General features: G+C 33.7%; 1 protein-coding gene across 10 annotated transcripts in view; it reads left to right on the plus strand.

Annotated features, from left to right (window-relative positions):
- DMD (dystrophin) overlaps positions 1 to 21,619 on the plus strand; it is a 922,945-nt gene that overhangs the window by 190,314 nt on the left and 711,012 nt on the right. For all 10 annotated transcript variants that reach the window (XM_032679549.1, XM_032679551.1, XM_032679556.1 and 7 more), the window contains 4 exons: positions 9,469 to 9,657; positions 10,476 to 10,657; positions 16,386 to 16,536; positions 20,786 to 20,905. In XM_032679549.1, coding sequence (XP_032535440.1) covers positions 9,469 to 9,657; positions 10,476 to 10,657; positions 16,386 to 16,536; positions 20,786 to 20,905 — 642 coding nt within the window. The remainder of the gene's footprint in view (positions 1 to 9,468; positions 9,658 to 10,475; positions 10,658 to 16,385; positions 16,537 to 20,785; positions 20,906 to 21,619) is intronic.

The following is a 21,619-nucleotide window of genomic DNA, read 5'->3' on the forward strand; positions in this document are numbered from 1 at the left end:
AATATGGTGTTTGGACAGAAAGTTGGTTTTTTGGGGCTTTTTGGGGTTTTTTTTAGAACTTAGTTTCGCTGTAGTAAAGAAATAATATATATATATTTTGATGGAATAAATAATTCTTAAAAATGAAAAAAAAAAATTTTAGTTACACCGTACCGATGTCATTACAGAAACAGTAGTTTAAATAGACTCTGGATGATGTAGTGAGGCATCAAATTTGAAAAAACAGACATATATTTTAAAAGGGTACAAAATGGAACTTTGCTTAAAAATCAAAGTTATTAATAGAATACGGTAGCACTCTTTTATGGAATTACTTCTGCTAAGTGTTTTGCAAGTTATTTGGAAAATATTTTTAAATAAAGTTGTTTTACTTCCCAAGGACAAATAAGAAAAGAATAAAGATCTTATTTTGTGTGTCATTGTTCAAGAGACTGATTTAACTTTAAAGCATAGCTCCCACTAATATATATAGAATTGGCATGTGTGTTTAGAGAAAATCAAGGTGAAAATATGATATCCAAGTTTCTTGTTTGATATTTATATAGACGGTCTTCCAGGTTTATATTTTTCTACCTTCTTTGTTTCTCCTATAGTCTTTCAGCTTTGTTTCTCTCTTTGATATTTAGCATCCTACCTAATGTTACAATATTTGCACCTTCTACCAAAAGTGCTTTTTATCTTCATTTGAAAAAAAATGACAGTTGACTTACGAACTCTTGGTACAGTATATTGCTTGTGTCAACTTCTGAATTGCCAATTCTTACATACTAAGGTTAATATTTCTTCACTCTAGAAGTATATAAAGTATTTTCCTAACTTTCTTTTTGAGAGAAGGTCTTGTGTCTGTTAGTTTGAAATATTTTTTTTCTTGTACTTTGTTCAGTGGAGAACACATCTGAGTTTCAGTTCTATTTTTTTTGCACAAATAAACCAAATCTAATATTGATTTGTCTTCATTTTGTGTTCTGATACTTTGCTTCTGGAGCATTAACAAAGGAATTTTAAAAATAATATTATTGTCTGTCAGAAGGAAACAAAAAATATAAACCAGAAAAGGGAGAAGGGGGGGAGAGCAAGATAGCGAGAGAGAGCAGAGATGAGAAGCTCTAAAGATTTCTATAAAAAATTAGAAAAACATCATGTGAACATTGATTGTGTCAGGGGCATCACATAGAGAGAGCAGCAGCTTCAGATGCAGAGACTATCAGTGAGACAAGGGGAGGATGGGATGAAAAATAAATTGACATTCTGTTATGGGATTTATAGAGGTGGCATGTTTCCTGTGTGCATCCTGTGCTGCTTTGTAGTTTGTGTGAGGTATTTTTCTGTTCAGCATAAAACCTATTTCATACACTTAACAAGTGAGCTTCATTGTTGAGGTGTTGTACATATAAAAAGAGATTAACATTTTTGTGATTAATTTTGATTTTCACTTTTTATGAGCTTGGGGATTTTTTCTTTTTGCATTTTAGGGGAAATACAATGTTCCTGTAATCAGGGGTTTTTTTGTAATTCCTGATTGTTGAGTTTGAATTTGAAAGTAACATCCAAAAATAGAGGTTCTACAACATTGTCTTAATTTTAAAAGGTATTGAGGTGTGATAACAATAAATGTCTACATGATTACATAGGTTTTACCACTTGAATTACACTGCAAAATGAATAAGAAATTAATTCCACAGCACAGTATGTGCTGTATGTTACTCCAGCCCCTCTGTGTCATTAGCATTGTTCAGTATGATAACCTTTCTAAAAATGTTCTCTAGTCTGTTTATAATTGACTGTTCCTTTTCAGAACATATTCAGTTTCTGTCCAATGTCTGTGGTCTTAAAAATTCACTTGGTTACTTCTCTGACTTCATTTATTTCTATTCATATTCTTAGTCACAATGATCTTGTATCTTCTCTATGTCACCAACTAAATACTTTCTCTGTTATGCCATGCCGTGTCTTGCTGCTTCTAGTGTTTTCCTGTCTCTCCTGTCTCTTTTAAATTCAGTCTCAAAGTCACTTTCTGCTGCATTGATGGCTTTTAAACTAAGTTTTAACAAGTCATTCATGTTCAGCCTCCTAATTTTCCCAGTTTTAACTTTGCCTTTCACTGTTTAGCCTTTTTTATGGCTTTTTTTTCCCTTTCTGTGAATGTGCATGATGGCAACTGCAATGGATATGCAATTTAATAGCTATAGTTTATAGTCATGTGTTATATTTTAGAAAATATGAGTACACGTCTGTATGATACGGGGAAGGATAATATTGCTTGGCAGAATTTCACCTGTAAAGCACCTGAAGTTCTTTTCTGCCACATAAGCAATGTCAGGCAAAAGTATCTGATAAAATATTTACAGATTCTTTTTCAACATTCTGATACTCATTTGAAGAGCAAAAATAGTTCTAGGAGAATGTACTGTGGGTAAATAAGTAAACCTAAACATGTCTCCAATTCCAGAAGTAAGAAATTTCTTATTTTGCTAAATCTCAACTGGAAAGGGGAAAAGAGAAAGATGAAAAACAACTGTTGAGAAAGAAAGAGTAATGGTAGGGAAGAATATGGCTACAAAAGAGTATATTTATAATGTATATTTTAAACTGGCAATTTTAGAATTACTAGTGTCTGTTAAGAATTTAGCAGCTAAAGTTACACATTAGTTGTATATTGTCTCTGTAATGAGAATTTAGAAACTTGTAAGTCACTGTCCTTTAAGTATGTTTTCATATGTACCTCATTAGTACTTGTATCTGTGTATTCTCACTTACTCAGCCTCCACTGATTTGTGGCTCAGAAATTTCCTGAGCCGGAAACTGCATCTTTACATTTAAAAATCTTCACTGGATTTTTATCCTGTTCTTCCATCAAGTTGCTGCTCTCTGTGAACATTTAGGAAAACCTTCTATATAATTTTCAGCGTGTTCAGAAGTACTTCTTGATAGTTCCTACTCTTATTATCATTTGGAAATATTTTTATATTTTCTGTATTATTATCCAATTTATAAACCTGAGACTCTGCGATCAGAAGAGGAGGAAAACCCTATTATGAGATGACTGGTTATCATTTTGACTGATTCACAGCTTTTGATTTATTATTCAGAGCATGTAGCTACAAGCAAGGTAGTCACGCTACAGAATTTGAAAAGAAAAAAACCCCAACATTAAATTGCTTGAACCTCTTCTGCAACAGCCTTTTGGTTAGTTTTTAATTTTAAATGGGAAAAGTATTCATCGTAGTGGCTTCCACTGAAGAAGGAGAGCCTCTTTAATAGAAGCTAAAATATATCTAGGAAAAGATTAAATATAATATGGATAAATCACATAAGAACCATGAATGGGATATTCAGCCTATTCAAGCAAATTTCACTATTTAGGATTTTAGATGACTTTTCAAAATCACTTTTTAATAATTCCTTCCAACTCTAATAGCTCATCATGTTGAATACTCTGAAATCTTCAGGACCTCAACCTCAACTTCACAGAAACTGATTAATATGTCCACTAATTGGCCCTTGTCCCAGAGTCTTTATTTCTCAAAAGAAAAACTCATACTGTAGATATATCTTATTACAGTTAAATGCTCTTGCTGTTGATGCTTTTGAAGGCATTTTGATATCGTATTGTGTGGAATACATAAAAAGAGTTTTGGAGTTAAAGTTCTTATTGAGAAGGCTAGAGGGTCTTTTGTGCTATGGGATAACAAGATTTTACTGACAGCTGTGGCAGAAGAGAGAGAATTAAAGAAAAAAAAAAAGAAAAGGAAGAGATAGCAACAACTGAACAGGATGCTGAAAAGAGAAGGCTACTTTTTCTTCCAGAATGATGGAACCATATATACACATTTTCATAGTTTTTTTTTTTAACTATAAGGCTGTAGAATTTGCAGTCAAGTACATATGAAAATGAAAAAAAAAGGCCCTTGATTTTTGGGGAAGAGGTTTCAGTTTTTACTCTTGACCTGCATTTCTGTAATCTTAATTTTGAAATCTCTGTTCATATTTTAGCAGGATACCCTTTGATGTTTGTTTCTTGATTTGTGTGTCATCAGAGAGAAAGGGAGTACAGTCTATATTTTTGTCTCAATCTCCTGTATGACATGCTAAAGAAGTAGTTTAGTATGTTTTTGCATAATCCTTTTGCATTTCTTTTAGCTAAGACATAATTCAGCAGTCTCTATTCATTTTTTTCTCTTCGTAGACTTAATAGTTTTTCTGCTCATGAAGATTTTTAGAATACAGTTTAGAACAGAAAATGTCATAGAACTGTTTGGGTAAGAAGGGATATTAAAGACCTTTAAAATGTCTTTGTCAGAGCAGTCTACTTCAAAATGGATGTTACTTAAGCCTTATTACATTTAAAATTTGCATTTTAAAAATTAAAATTAAATAAGTGTGACCATTTTCTATCCCATCTTGAGTATTTTTCATGCTACCAAAATTGTGATCACAATTCAAATTTTACACTAGTCTGATCATCAGTGGCTAAAATTAACTTTTCCATTTTTTCATGTATGTGACAGCATAAAACACAATGGACATTTCTCAAATAAGCTGAATCTGCTGACCTGGAGTTACCTTGCTGCTAACCCTATTGGGAAAAGACCCCAGGCTTCTTGACCTGTGATAGACTTTCATTAGGACCCTGTTACCATTTACTGCTGGAAAGTTCTGTGTAGAGTCATTGTTTAATACTGAAAACTTATCCTGGGGTGAAAACTTCACCTTTCTTTATGTGGAGAGTACCCTTATTTATTTATTATGTAGAGCCCAAATTATCTCAGTCTACTGCACGACATGACAGCACCTGAAATATGCGTCCCCTTAAAGTGTGCCTTGGTCTTGCATCACAAAAGGGGTGGTTTGAAGAATGGTTGGTAGACCAGCCATTTCAACAGGAAGAAATCATAATTTTGTTGTAGGTGTACGATGAAAGTAATTTCATTCAGTCATAGACAGTTGATTTACACATCCACATCAAGTCATATTACTGTCTGGAGCCATGATTCTTAATTGCTTGAATAAGAAGTGCCTTCCTCAGAGAGGTGTCTCCTGTCATCAGCAATGCCAGAAACAGCAGTACATTTTAAATTCAGAGCAAAAACCTCAATATAATTGAAACCCTTAAATAAATATAGGCTGAAAATTTTCCTTGAAGACTTTATAAAAGCAGTATGTTTTGATACACTTTTTATCAATCAACTACTAACCAAAACCTGCTTTGATATTTTTCCAAGTACAGGTGCATTGAAGAAAGCAAGCTAAGTAGAAAATCTTTTTGTGAATCACTGACTTACCATGTATGCAAAATGAAACAGTTTTAAATTCTTAGAAAATTTTTGATCATTATAGGCAAAAGAGATTCCTGTCCCTTAAGTCTTTGTACTATTTTACCTGTCCTTGCAGTTCTCAGTCTTAGTCTCTTTCCCAAGCCAATTTATTCCAGTTTTCTTCACTGGCTTTCATCTGTTTTAGGACAACTGCTACACTCCAGATCCCAAGGTGCAAACTTTTGCTGTAATGCCAATAAATTCTTTTTTTGTCTCTTTCAGTCTTTATTTGTACAAGCTGTTCCTAATAACGTAGCTGAAGAGATTCATTTTCCTTTACCCCTCTCCTGTCAATAGTTCCAACATTTTCCTTCGTTTGTAATGAATGTACTTTCATCAATACTGCCTGACTCTGGCTTTTTTTCTTCTTAGCATGTATATTGCCTAAGCTCCATTGATTTTTAATGACCTAATAATTTGCTGCATCTCAGAACTGCAGTTGCAAGGACAGGTCAGTTCTTCCAGGTGGAAACATATGCAGTACAAATGTAACCACCGAGAAAATCAGGTACTAAAAATCTAACTTGTCTCAACTGAGCAAGCAAAACCTGCCTTTTTTTAGGCAAAACCTGTGTGGATTTTCAGATGAATGGTAAAAAAAAAAAAAAAAAAAAAAAAAGTCTTCTTAACCTAAGATTCATTCACAGAGGCATTTTTTAAATACTTAATAAAAAGAAAGTGTTTGCTTCATTTAGAACAAGAAAATAGTTAAGATTATAATAACAAGCAGCCTGACCAATTTATCTTATGAGTTTTATTACCAGAAATGACTGAACTATTCTGTCTGAAGTCATCTGTTGAGGAAACATAGTCTTGATTATTGAAAAGATTATTTTATCATTTAACATTTTGGCAGTTATAATTTTGAAATAATGAAGACACATAAAATAGGATTTTGTAATGAGAAGCTTAGGGGAACCGAAAGAATAAGCAATGGTGTCATTCTTACATGATAAGAGGCATATTTAGGGAGTGAATTATGTGTGCTATTTTCTGAGGCTGTAATCCCGCAAAGGGAGTTTTCAAAATGAGAAACATATTCTGAACTTAAATTTACCTTTACCAAAAAATGTTTCTTTAAAATTTTATGCCTCTGAGTTTAAAAACTCTAAATGTCTAGAGCCACATTCTTTATCTTTCAGTGGGACAAGAAGTTTCTGAAGGAAGGAAATATATAACATAAATAAGAGTGCTGGAACAAACCCTAAATCTTTACTGTAAAACTACTTTCTAAAACTGCCCAACTCATTTTTAAAACTCAGAAACAGTCTCTATGGATTAAAAGGAAGCTTCTTGGAGAATTTACTAACACACAACTAATCCTTCTCCTCCCTTTAGGAACATAATGCAATAGCAAGTGAGGAACACTATGTCCTTTCACTTGCTTACCTTGAAGGAGCTACAACATCATAGTTTAAATTCTGTGAATTAATTCATACAGCTACCAGGAACACTTCATTTTTTCCAGGCTTCTGAAGGTCAAAGGATTTTTATTTTTACTTCTTTAAATTAAATCTTCAGAGTCCTTGGGGTCTTTCAACCCCCACACCCCAGCAGAAGGTGGTGAAGTGTGTAGAAATTAAAACTCCCATCTTTTCGTCTAGATATAATTCTTCCATGTGCAAAAGCAAAGGCAAAAAGATAGTCTAGTGGACAATTTATGGGTCTGGAGCATTTTTTCCTTCTACATCAGTCCCTAAGAACAACCAGAACTATGTTACATGCAAAAATGGCTGACCATTTTCCAAAACAGTCTGCAGGACGACTTCCTGACTAATTCCTAGCTAGATGTGATGCAGTGTTCATCAAACATCTGAATTTTTCATGTCATTTCAATTGGTGTTCATCTGTGGTCCTCCAAGTGTAGCAAACTTGAGAGTTCTGTGGCTCTGAGAGGTGTCCCACTCAGAGGGAAATTGCTGGCTGCACCCCACTGTGGTCTGGGAGAGCCAGGGACTTAGGACCGCTGCTTATATAGGGTCACAAGAGAATTGCCTTTAGTCATAGTAATTTTCCATCCTGACCACAACTGGGGTCAGTACCTTTCTTTAAAAGTTCAATAATACAAATGTTCCACTCAGGTTGTTTTTCGGGAAAGAAAAGTAAGTCTCCAAGGCTGTTGGTTTAAAAAAACCAGAAGCTCGTTAGTCAACCTATGTTCCTGGAAGCAGATAATGTTTCTGATAAGCTCAAGGCCAAGGCCCAGGAGCATTTCTGAGATCGTAGTGGAGACAAGGAGGAGAGAGGGATGTACCACCACAATGTATTCTTATTCAGGTTTTTATTCAGTAAATTACTCAGCAAATGTTTTGCTTTGACTGCACCCAATCAAGTTTGTGTTGCGTAATCATTAAATACTTTATTAAGAATAGGTTTTGATTCAAGAATGAAACTGTATGCATACTTAGGCAGCTTTTCTTCCTAAGCATGAGACAGTATTTTATGTCTAATCTAGAGAAAGAATGGTTTTTAGATTAAGAACTTTCAAAAAAAATGGTAACATAGATAATCACAGATATCTACAAACATGATATCCCTAACCTCACTCAACTGTTAGGACAATTTTTTTTTCTACAGTGTATCCCATGCAGTATTGTTATAAAAAGAAAAAAAAAATTACATGCAAAAATCAGGGATCAAATTATCCCTTTCCACAGTGGACTGTATACTGCAAAAAATTATCTTGCTGCAGAAATGTGATGTGGTTGGGTGTAATTTCTTACTACATTTTATAAAATTTAAAATCTAGAGTTACACACAATTCAGATACTCATTTGTGCAGTGGGAATATATGGTGACCATTTTATGTGCTTCATTGTTTATGTTTCTGTAAGATAGTACTTTCTTTGAAAAAAAAGCCAAAAAAACAAACTATAAAGTTCATCAGATTTTGAAGCCTGTTTTTCTGAGGAGGATTCAGTTACTGAACATCGTTTTTCACATGTTAAGTGCTGACAAATTTATGACTGGTGTTTTAGGTAGCTATACAATTCAGAATGAAGTTGTTGTAAAGATGAAGATTGAAAATTTTATTTTATGTGATTAGATTACATCTATTATGCTTCTTGCTTATGGTTCTAGGGATAAACTTTGACTTTCAGTTCTAAACTGCAATGAAAGGCTTTGGAAGCTGCTTTGAGTGTTTTATTGGAACAAGGTTGTCAGTAGAGACAATTTCTGACAACTATAAAAGCATTAAGTGCCTTGGTATAATTTTTATAAAAGTATAAGCATATTTTTATGTAAAGAGTTTGTTTTTAAATTAATTTTCTAACAATGTAGCTGAACTTGTTCCGAACTTTTCGAAAAAAAATCAGATGGTATCTTCCGTAGCAAACATATATTTCTTGCTTCTATTCTGTTCTCATCTTCTATTCTTATACTAATCAATAAATACTTGTTGATTTCTCTTGACTTGAAGCAGTAGAACAGAAATGTGAATTCTGTGCTTATAACAGTCACCTGGCTTCTAAGAAATGAATATAAGGGTGATCTTTGTGGAAAAGAGAAATCAACAGTAACGCACTTCTGCTTGGTTTTAAAAAGTTATGATTTCACATGAGTTTTCTGAGCTTTTCCAACCTCTTGGAATGGTTTTCACAAAATGTGTGTCTGTGGATTGCTCAAACACGGCATTGCATGTAGTGTAAAGGTTTGTTGCATTTGGGTTTTTTAAATATCATGTTTTCCATTCTGCAATGTCAGCATGTAACTTGCTGCTTTTTTGAGTATATTATTTTACTAACTGCTGTAGAAAATAAATATCTCTCATTTCCAAGAGAAAATAGTTAAATAAGAAATAGTAAAGTAGAAATGAAAAAGCAGAATATTTAATGAAAGACATGTATAACTGCACTCTACAGGTATAATTATTTACTGTTTGGAATACTTGGTAGGAATTTTGAATTCCAGCGTAAAATATGTGATTTATAATAATGAATTTAATATGATATTTTTTTATTTCGCTCCATCTTAACTGATCTTGGTCAGTAAACTGATTTTATACTACTAAGTATTAACCACATCATTTTCTTTGCTTGTTTTATAAACAGATGAAGTTTTTATAGAAAACAATGGTGTTCCATTTATTCCTTTGTAGAACTGTCTGACCAGATGCCATTTTTATTGCACTTAAAATTTTGGTTTTGATCAGTTTTCAGAAACTGTTGAACGAAAGACATTTAGCACCACGCGGATGGGATCTGAAATGGATCTTGAAAACTACCAAACTGCTTTAGAAGAAGTACTCACGTGGCTTCTCTCTGCTGAAGATGCATTACAAGCACAAGGAGATATATCCAATGATGTAGAAGTTGTTAAAGAACAGTTTCACACACATGAGGTAAATGTTTATACTAATCTTTCAGTAGTCGCTTTTATGCTTTTATCCCATATTAAGGTCAAAAACACGAACCAAAAATATGCCTAGTTTATTTTATTCTTTTTTCCTTTCTTTTTTTGGTGTGTTTTGGTTGGTTGGTTGGTTGGTTTTGTTGTGGGTTTTTTGTTTTGTTTTTTTTTGATTGGTTTGGGTTTTGTTTTGTTTGGGGTTTCTTTGTTTGTTTGGCTTTGATTTTTTGTTTTGTTTTTTATTTTGATCTGGAGAATTTAAACATCATACTGGAGACTGTGCCCTAGAATCGTAGAATTATTTAGGTTGGAAAAGACCCTTAATATCATCAAGTCCAACCGTTAATCTAACACTGCCAAGTCCATCACTAAACCCTGTCCCTAAGGGCTGCATATACACGTCCAAGGATGGTGACTCAACCACTTCCCAGGGCAGCCTGTTCCAGTGCTTGACAACATTCAGTGGAGACCTTTTTTCCTAATATCCAGTGAAAACCTCCCCTGGTGTAGCTGGAGGTCATTTCCTCTCATCCTGTCGTTTGTTGCTACACCCACCTCATTACAACCTTTTTTCAGGTTACAGAGATCAATAAGGTTGCCCTTCAGCCTCTTCTTCTCCAGGCTACTTTTTACTCTATGAAGAAAGTGAAAGTGTTTATTTCTGGTTCATGTTACAAGGTTTGGGTTAGGTTTGAAAAAAATAAAAGCAAAGTTAAAAATCATGCTTGCAAAATGATGGAATTCTGTTCTTTCATTCCAAAGAATTCAATTTAAAAGTAGATATATTTTTATTTTTTTTTTTATTGTCAGGGTTTTATGATGGAGTTAACAGCTCATCAAGGACGTGTTGGTAATGTTTTGCAAGTTGGAAGTCAACTTCTAACAATGGGAAAACTTTCAGATGATGAAGAGAATGAAATCCAAGAACAAATGAATCTACTTAATTCTCGATGGGAAAGTCTCAGGGTAGCAAGTATGGAAAAACAAAGCAAGTAAGTAATATGTCAGATAAAATAATATATATTGACTTTGACTGAAACAATCCTGAACTTGACTAACAGTTGGGATTTTTCCTTCAGTTTGCTGTGAAAAAAACTCCATCTTTTATCTGTTTTAACCTGAAACTTGATGTGCAGTGACTTTGAAGCCTGCTCGGATTTTGAGCCTTGAAGCCCAATAACACTTCAACCAAAATGTATATAAACTTCCTCACATTTTTCCAATTGTTTCAACAAATATTGTATCACACATTGTATCTAGCTACAAAAAAGAGAATCTTTACAAGAATACAAAAGGAAAAGGGAAAGAAATCTTTAAGCCCTGTAAAACATGATCCCATAAAAAGAGTAAATGGGAGCTTAGCTTTCCTGGAAATATTTATCTGAGTTTATTTTCCTGGAAATATTTTATCTGAGTACAAATTATACCATTCAAAAAATGGCAAGTCCTACAGCTGGAAGTTTAAATACCAGTAAATGTAGAAAAATGATATGTTAAATAGTCACATTAATCTTTGGAGCATTTTTAATATTATTACATCTTATTTAGAAATTTTTATTTACTATATAGTATTAGAAACTTCATAAACATAAGAGTTTATGTGCACTGTGGCACTGTGATTGTGTCACAGTGAAGTAATTTGGTTTGCAGGATACAGAGATTCCAGGAAAGTTATGGAATGTGATTTATGTGTGAGTTTCCTTCCTTATCTTAAGAAAATAACTGTTACCTGATTTTTCACATTTATTCTTCTTAGCCTTCCTCTTTTTTTCTTTCCTTTTTTGTTTTTTTTTCCATTTTATGGGTATACTCTTAATATCTGTCTGACAGGATAACTTCCTTTGTCATGAAGAATTTTGTATACCTACTGACCTTTCTGTAAGGGGATCAGTGTGAAGTTTACCAACTGACATATTAAATCAAATGCAGTGGAAATTTTAAAATTAATTGTCATTAGGAGTTTCTTTATAGCCAAGTAGTATTAATTTTTGAAGACTATGGCTGTTCTCTGCAATAAAACCAGATAAATGCAGCGGCGAGAAAAAAACCCAAAAAACAAAAACCAAAAGAATCTGAGATCCTTGGTGGTCTTTTAGGAACTTTAAGCTAGGTAGATTTTGTTAGAATCTCTCTGATCAAGTCTTAATTTTTCTCTCAGAAAATCCCAATGGGCATGTACTAAGTGAGAAACTCTTCTATTTCTTTAATACAGCTGGAAAGTGACTCTTTTTGCAAATGTGATTTTAATAAAAGCTAAATATCTCTAGCAGTGAGACCAATGGTCTAGTCCATCATCCTGACAGTAACAGAACAAGAAAAGACCTGAAGTTGCACCAGGGGAGGTTTAGATTAGATATTAGGAATTTTATTTTTTTTTTATGAAAAGGGTTGTAAAGCATTGGAACAGACCACCCAGGGAACTGTTGGAGTTACCATCCCTTAAAATACTCAAAAAATGTGTGGATATGGCACTTGAGAATATGGTTTAATGGTGAACATAGGGTGGTGCTAATGCTGACTGTTGGACTTTGATTTCCAAACTTAATGATTCTATGAGTCTAACAAAAGGTTTAGGGGAGATACATGATCTCCTGAAACAGCATCTTATCATCTCCTTTTTCCATTGGTGGAGATGAAATATTGGTCTGCATGGGCCTACTGCTCTGGAGAACAAATACTGGGTTGTGTGTCATTGGTCTGACCTAATACAAATGTTATGAAGTTCTCTGTGGAACTACTCTGGCCTCCAGTTGTTTTCAGCTGAGGGTAACATTGAGGTGGAAGTGGTTTTGCATATTTGGTAATGTACTATGAATTTTATTCTTTTTTTCTTCCATCTGTTTATTCAATATCCTCTTGAATCTGTTAGCATCCATGACATCCTTTGGCAGTGAATTCCAAAAGCCTCTTACCCAATGAGTGCTACTTTTTTGAGGAATGGCTTATTTTAGTTTGTTTGTCACTGGTAGCTTAAGTGATTCCCTCTAGTAACTCTATTAGAAGTGAGAGTCAACAGTATATATTTTCTTACTTTCTTCATAAATATATATTGAATATATTTTGTTATTCATCTTGCTCCTCTTTGAGCTTTCTCCAGTTCAACCCTACCTTTTTGAAGTTGAGGAGTTTGTCCACAGTATTAAAAACCAAACTGTGATTTTCAACAATTGCATGACATTACTCTCTTTTTTGCAGTCTGTTCTTAGTAATTCCAAGCATTGGTTTTCTTTTCAGCTTGCTACTGAGTAGTGAGATTGTTTTCTGCATTTCATCTTTCTTTGACAATAAAGAAAAGAGTTTCAGATGTTTCAACCTAACTTATTCTGGCTCTGTTATTTTCTTGGAAAGAAAAATCTATGATGCTTTGCTGTAGGGACGTTTTATTTGCCATATTTATTTTCATTTAAATCAACACATGCTAGTAGCAACCTCACCTCTATGAGTGGTACTATGCCTACACACTCTACACAGTTAAAATGTCCTTTAACACCAATTGTTAAACTTATCTCCTAGATTCAACTGTAGAACATTTCTTGGGGAATTGAATGGTCTAGTATCTTTTGTCATATTTGAGCAATATGAATTTGGTGGAAGACATAAAATGATATGGGCTTCACAGAGAATATGATGCTACTATTTAATTTCTTATAGAAAAAAATTCTGTGATAAATTCAATGAAATTTGGCTAAGGGCAAGAGAAAATTTCTCAGGAGTGACATTGCTCGATATAGCTAATTTTGACCTATTGGTCAAACCCCTGTGATTCAAGCACCAGCTATAAGATGTCACAATGTAATATATTTCTAGGCTATTATACATAATTTAAACTCTCAGGATCCATCTTCTGCTTCAGTTTAAGGCACAATCTTCTGAGCACATTGCTATAATCTAGTTCCTAAGGCAACAGTGACATGTTTATCCAAAGAAATGGTTTTTGTGAGGATGAGGCTGTCTGACCTCTTGTAATGGTAATAAGAAATGTAACAAAAGGTACCACACTTTACAGCACAGGGAAAACAAAAGCAAACAATCAACAGGGGAGAGGAGAAAGATATTCTGATAAAGGGTACTATAAAAATGAAAGCATCTTAGGAAAAGTGATTTAGTAGGTCAGGATGTCTGAGGAAGTTCAAAGCGTAGCAATGCCTTTGTGTAAAAGCAGCCCAAATTGGATTTCCCACATATTGACTGTGTATTGAAAGTATTTGACTCTTATAGCAATGCTGAAGGAAAACAGCCTGTTTTTTGGGGGTTTTTTGGTGTTTTTTTTTAATTTCTTACTCCTGGCAGTCCTCAAATAGAATTTTCTAAAGTAAAGCGTCTCAGAATGATAAGTATACCACTGGAGGGGGAAACAGTACAATTTATGGCTTTATAGAGAATTCTACAACTTTTAAAACACATTCAATTCAATGAAGTAGTATTTTTTTATTTGAAACTTTTGAGAACCATACCATAAAAAGAGGTTTATATAATCTCCTGAGGTATATAAGTATTAAAACTTCTATCAGATGTTTATAAAAGTAATTTGAAAACCAGGAAGTACCTGCAGAATGGTGAGAAAAGAGAAACATTCTTTTGCTTAAGAATAAAATGTGATTATTTAATTTTCAAGTTTATGCTTCTTGCTTCAGAATAAGATCATTAATCATATAATAAGTATTTTCTCGTATCTTGGTTTTCTTAAATTTTCTTTAACAGATTTTCTGTACTGTTTCTTTAATTTATTGCGAAGAGTATATGTCTAGGATGAAGCATTGTACTTTTTGCTTATAATAGCTTACTTTAGAACATCAAGTAAGACAAAAAAATACTTCAAACTGAAGGACTGAGATGTGAGATCACAAATTCCTTGTGAACCATGGGCTATATTAAAGCAGGGTATCATCTTTCTATACTTTATCTATAAATAAATAGAGAGATTATAGTGGAAAAGAGTCTTCTGGTCATTTTGATCTACATTTAACACATGATTTCCAGTTAAAAAACACCCTGAAATCATAGTACATCACAAAGATCCATGACATTATGTTCTTAGGAAAAAAAAAAAACAACAGAGATAATACAGAAAAACATTACTGCTTGATATCTCCTGTTCAGAGATTTGGGTTAATTCAGCCCTTCCCATTTTATGTTACTTTTTTTTTTCTTCTCAAGTTCTACGGAAGTTCCAGTTTCTGCTTAAAGTTAGTTGTTCCTGTGATTTGTTTGCTTTGGTCCTTTGCTTCCAAGAGTTGTTAACTGGAGACTTAAAAAATTGTTACTGTCTCTACAAAGTAACATAGCTTCATAGAGATCCAGATTTAACACCTGATACTGCCATTTGGGACCAGAAACAGGTGTAACTAAAACCTTATTACAAAACAAACTTTATAAAAAATTTAAATTTGTTTGCAAGACTTTATTTCCATAAAGTTGTTTGATCTTGGTGTTCGTCTTCAAACAAACACCCTTTTCTGTGTCCACTGGTCTGCATTTGAAAGTATGAGGAGCAGCTGGGGTCACTTGGTCTGTTCAGTCTGGAGAAGAGGAGACTGAGGGGAGGCCTCATCTCAGTTAAACCTTCCTTGTGAGGGGAAGAGGAGGGGCAGACACTGATCCCTTCTCTGTGGTGACCAGTGTCAGGACCAGAGGGAATGGCCTGAAGTTGTGTCAGGGAAGGTTTAGGTTGGATATTAGAAAGAGGTTTTTCACCCAGAGGGCGATTGGATGCTGGAACAGGCTCCACAGGGAGGTGGTCACAGCACCAAGCCTGACAGAGTATAACATACACTGACAGTACATACTGTAAAATATACTATACTATACATATACTATAACATATAGCCCGATACTATAACATATAATGGTTTTACCGACCTCATTATGATTGAGGACAGTGACTTTTGTCTGTCAAATCTAAATTAAAAGTTGTATCTTATGTGAAAGATGGATAATACAAAATGCTGTTGTAATTCCATAGTTTACACATTAATTTAAAAATGCTTCTGATAAGATGAAGATTTCGTTTAGGACAGTTTGGAGAATTTCTAAAGAAGCAAGTATAAGGAAAGGATTTGTGATGGATTTCTGGTCAGATCATTCTGGATCTATCAAAATACTTTAATTAGGCAAAACTGAAGTATTTCCTGTTTAATTCTTCAGAGCTTTCTCCATTGAATAACTGAAAACTTACTATTTTTTTCTGTTTACTATCCTAAATTAGGGAAAACATGGTAAGGTCAGCTGTCTGAGAGTTTTCAAAATACTCATAGTAGGTAACACAAGCTTTAAAAAAACAGGTAGCAGAAATTTTGAACTCCAACTCTAATAGAAATGCAACTGGAGGACAAAACTTAAGAGACAGAATATTGTATGCAGTGTTCAGAGTCTAAAAAAAAAAAAAACTTCAAAACTTTTTCAACAAATTTTCAGTACCTCTTTCATGGAATCACAGAATATGCTGAGTTGGAAGGGAACCCATCAGGATCATCAAGTCCAACTCTTGGCCCTGCACAGGACACCCCATGCGTCTGAGAGCGTTGTCCAAACATTTCTGGAACTCAGACAGGCTTGGTGCTTTGACTGCTTCCCTTGGGAGCCTGTTCCTCTTTGAAAGTGTATATTTTTATTCTGCCTTCAAGTGTAGCCTTGTGAAAATCAGTTGATATACAGGGCAGATGTTTCTGCCTGTTGTTTTCTTAATGTATAAATTGTAATTATAATTTCTTTGTTTTAAAGTTTACATAAAGTTCTAATGGATCTGCAGAATCAGCAGCTGGCCCACTTAGCTGACTGGCTGACAAAAACAGAAGAAAGGACAAAGAAAATCGATTTGGAGCCCCTAGGTCCAGATCTAGAGGACCTAAAGCGTCAAGTAGAAGAGCATAAGGTATGTTACAGTGTGCTTCCAAGGGCATAAAAAACAAATTCAGTTTTTGACATTTTAAAACCTCTACTCTTGCCACTAGAGCATAACAAAGTAATATGGAATCTTGGTTTAATATTTATTCTTCTCTACAGTTACAAGCTTTTGTAGAGTTATTTTATCACAACTCTGAGTTTTATTCTGATATAAAAAAAAATTACTTCCTTTAAACATATAGGCAATATACTAGAATATGTGAGGCAACTGTAACATCCTTTTATTACGTGGTACAATAAGAATATATCACATTTTTTAATACCTGTGTTGTCTTCTTTTTGCATGTTATTTTTTCCCTTTGCATGTTGTAATAATGATTATGCAGTGCTCAGACTGTATAATCTTGTTAGCACTCCTGAGACTCTGAATATGTATTTGTACAGCACTACTTTCTAACTGTAGAAAATACTTTTTAGTAATGTATTTGATTAATGGAAAATAACAAACTCATAAATGGAATGTAAGAGGGAATTTGGCAAATTTTTTTCCACTTTCCATGAGGGTAATTTTTAATTGGAAAAATTGAGATCTGAAAAGAGAGAGACTAATTGTGTGTAATAACTCGGTTTCATTTACTGCATTAAATTTTCCTGCTTCATATTAATTTAAATTCTAAAATAAATTAAGATATGTATCCATAGCACGTGGTGATGATAAGGAAACACAGAAAAATAAGGAACAGAGGTTATTTGTGAGGTCATGGAGATTTAATGTGATAACCTGTTAATGTTTCTACATCCGTGGCTCGAAGCAGTTCGTTTCCATAGTATCTTCAGAGATTTTAACACCTGATGCTTCATGGCCTGTGTCAGTGCTAGTCCAGGTTTTAGAGGGCAGGTCATCTGAAAAACAATTCAAACTGAAATCAGCTTTTACAGTTCTTTTACAAAGAGGTCAAATACTGCAAGACTTCATGATCCACCAGTGTGTTAAAGATGATTTCTTTGCATCCTGATTAAGGAGTGGTACTGAAGAAGAATACAAATTCTACAGCTCCTGCTGCTATTTGTGCTATCTGTCCTTGCCCTGTGAGGAGACAAAGTATTTCAGTACGTGGGTTTGCTAGCTAAGCACATATTCTGACATTAAATTTTCTTTTTTAAAAAAGACAGCAGGTAATTATGAAATGGTAATTAGGGAAAGAAACGTGAAGGATTTTGAATACATGAGTACTAAGACTTGAATAACTTTATTTCTATGCATTTTATTCTTGAATATTAACATAAAATGTAATCCTTTTATTTATGCAATCTCTTTATGCTGCTTCTTTCTAATAATGAGAAAAATGTGTGTTTAGCTTGTATTTGAAGATTCTGAGTGAAAACATTCATAAATCTCTCTTCCACATACTAGTTCTTCATTCTTGGTGTGTTGAGTTAGTCAACATTATTTATTTATGTGTATTACTTTTCAAATCTTTTTTTCTGTGCAAGAGGCAATTTAGCTAATATGCTGGAAAGAAAATGTTTGTGTTTAATTTTAATTACATTTGTATTCATTTGTTGTTTGTCTTATTCAGAAGTCAAAGAATAAGGTGTTTTCCATTCTTTCAATTATTGTGAGAAAGTTCATAGAATTTAATTGTATGTTATATACAGCAAACCTACCTCCTATAACAAGGGTTAAAACAATGGAATTTTAGTAGCACAGATATTGCTTCATTACTAAATAAGCAAATAGAAAAGCAAAACCCAACACCCCTCATATTTCTTCTGACTCTCACCTGTCTCTGGATGTACCAGAAAAAATGTTTTGCAAATTAACAGGAGGACCCAAAAGTTAGAAGATGTAAAAGGCAATGATGGTTTCAAATGAAACAGACTTCAGCAAAGGTGATAGGTTTGGTTTGTTGTTATCCTGTCTCTGTTTCCTCTTTACCTTTATAATTTTGACTTCCCCTCTTTACCTGTTCATTAGTAGCTACTTTTCACTCTGTTGATTTCATGTTATGTATCCCCCTTTGACTTATGACTTCCATACATCTGATTTCTTTATTCTGCTTTTTTCTCAATAATGTCAAAAAATATTGTTCTTGAGTTCTTGTTTGACTGAAACTTGAGTTTCTCTGCTGGGTCCCTATAATGTGTATTTGGACACATTCACAACATTCAGACCAGACAAAGAACACAACATTCTTTCACACTTCTCAGCATGCTGCTTAGTTCAGAAATATATGAGCTTAATATTTTGACAGTACTGAAAATTTTCTGAATGGGCTGAATTACTGGTGAACTCTAGAAGATTTTATGTCATTAGCGAGGCAGAGTTCTGGTGAGAAAGAAGTCTGTCATAGTCAATATGTTTTGGAATTGTAGTTAAACATTTCAGTAAAGAACTATTGGTTTTTTGCAGTAGTATTTTATGTATTTTTTCTCCTGTTGCAACTATCCCTTCCTTATAATTCTATAAGGGGAGAACCTACTTTTCAGTAAAAGTCTGAGGACTATTGAACTAAGTCAAATATTATATTGGAAATGTATTAATTAAGAAAAAGTGTGCTTTAAATTGAACTGATTTTATTATTCCAAATTATTATTATACAATTTATAGTTAATAGATTTTAAAGTTTCATTAAGTTTCCAAAAACATCTAAGCTTTTTAATGCTGCGATTTTTAGTACTTCAAATTAATTGAAAATGTAAAATTAGATACTTCCTAAGTGTTCAAATAGGGGTGGATTTGTCTTTGGGTACTTGGATGATCTAGGTAGATATTTTTATTTGCTTTCAACTACATGAAGTTGGAGTTGTGTAAGTTGTTATCTGATAGATAGGAATTAAAAGAAGTGTGGAGTTTTATGTTTCTGTTGTTGCTATCTCCATGTCTCAACATTTATATCCATCCTATGTTTTAAGTCCCTGAAAATTTACTTTCTCTCTAACAAGCTCAAAAGAACTTGTTAGAAATTTCAATTTAAGTTATTTGAACAGAGTGTGCTCTAGCCTTGAGATTGCCCTTCGTAAATTCCTGTTTCAACAAGATCCTGAATGCAAACAATTTTCACCAATTAATTTCATGGTAAAAATAGACACTTGGGTTATAAAAAACAGTCCTTTACCTCAGGGTAAATTGAATCTGCCTGAGGATTAGGTAATGACTCACCTTTCTGGTTCATCTGTTCCATGACTTCTCAAGTCTTTCACGATGTGTGTGAGACTCCCACTTCCAAAGTGCCATCCACTCCTGCGCTTGCAGAGCGTTGCTAACTCTGGTTTTCTTCTGGGATGCCATCTGTCAGATATGACTAACCAGGAAATAAAAGTCACCTTGTCCCTTGCTGTAGGCTTGCAGAGCAATGTATTTATTGTTGTATGGCTTAAACAGGGGATTAAACCTGGGGGAAGCGAGCTGTGTTATACGCTCTGATCCATTAGTGCTCTTCCTTGATCAAGTGCTGGGTCATAAAATGTTGAGAAGTCTAAATTCCAGGGATGACTCTAACAATTATGAGTACTTCACAGTCCTTGAAAATTGTTTTATAGTCTAGCTCTCTGAAGCAAATGGTAATCACAGGCATGAAAGTCAGAAAAAGGAGGATTCTTATATTGCCTCAAAGGCTATGCCCATGAAGGAATTAACTCTGAAATATGTGGTAAGAAATGTACACCTTAAAAACAAAATAGTCTGTGAATTCCTTTCCTATTGCTTATAACCACATTTTTTTAATTTTTAATGTTCAAATAAAAGTAAGATGTTTTACCAAAGAGATTTAGAATGCATGATCTGATCTTCAGCAGAGGCTTACTTTTCATACCTAAGTGAGCTACTCTACTTGAAAAAGCAGCAGAAAACAATGACATGGTGAAATTCAACATAGTTTGTAATACAGCCAAGATTTCTATTATGACAAGGCAAATGTAGTTAGCCATGTTATTTTTCAGACTGTAACTATCACACTATATATGTACTAATTCCTACGATGCACTCAGCTGAAGTATTCAGGCTGTAATCCAAGAGTTTGATTTCCCACATTCTTTTGTTGATTTGAAGCTAGAGACACCTAAAAAGTGTCAGGCAAGATACAGACCTGGATACCCTGGGCTTTTTTCAGGGGAGTGGTATGAGGGGTTCTTTCAAGTTTTATTTACACAACACAGAACCCGGTAATGTAAAAGAGTGGTTAACAATTGGAAGTTTAAAATGCACATTTGGGTTTTAATATGCAGTATTTTCTTACTTTGGAGCACATTTTCTAACACGTATCCTTCAATTATAGGCATTTCAAGAAGATCTGGAACAGGAACAAGTCAAGGTGAATTCTCTAACCCATATGGTAGTGGTGGTGGATGAGAACAGTGGAGACAGAGCTACTGCTGCACTGGAAGAGCAGCTTCAGGTAATGACTAAATGACAATGCTTGTCTCAAAAACTTGAAATAAGAAATTTTAAAAATAAGCAAAACCAAATAGTGAATGTGTACAGAACCATAATTTTTAGACAATTAATGGTTATCAAGAAATATTAAGATTACTCCGGTTTTTCTAAAACACTTGTTTTGGGAAAGTCAGAATTTAGTTCCCATTCTTTTTCTCATGTTTCTTAGGAAATGAAGGGAACAATCTCAACCAGTCCTTAGTTTCATTTCTCTGTTTCAGTGTACACCCTTTTCAGTATTTATGTTTTTTACAATAGTTTGTCATTTGAATTTCTTATGAGAAGACTTTCTAGAGGACTGGAATAGGGAGAATTTAGAAATTAGCAGCAACACCTTTGCAATCCAGATCTATTCTAAACTCCATTTTGGCCCAAAGCCTACAAACAGAGAAAACCTTCCATATATTTTATTTTCTAAATACAATTAATTGATTATCTTTAAAAGAATGACACATTGGCGATACATTTGTGATAAACCTAGCAAGATATTCTGAAAGTTTATTAAATATTAATTTGCTTATAATAAAAGTTTAGTACTTCACTTGCATCTTTAAAAAGTTGCTATTACTGTATTATTTTTATTTCAATGCTCTTACTGTAACTTCTGAATGAAATTAAATGGATAATTAATGTTGAGATGCATTGAGGGAGGGTTCTCTTGTGTTGGTGGTCAGAT

Source organism: Chiroxiphia lanceolata, chromosome 2 (assembly GCF_009829145.1).
Source record: "Chiroxiphia lanceolata isolate bChiLan1 chromosome 2, bChiLan1.pri, whole genome shotgun sequence".
Taxonomy (NCBI): Eukaryota; Metazoa; Chordata; class Aves; order Passeriformes; family Pipridae; genus Chiroxiphia; species Chiroxiphia lanceolata.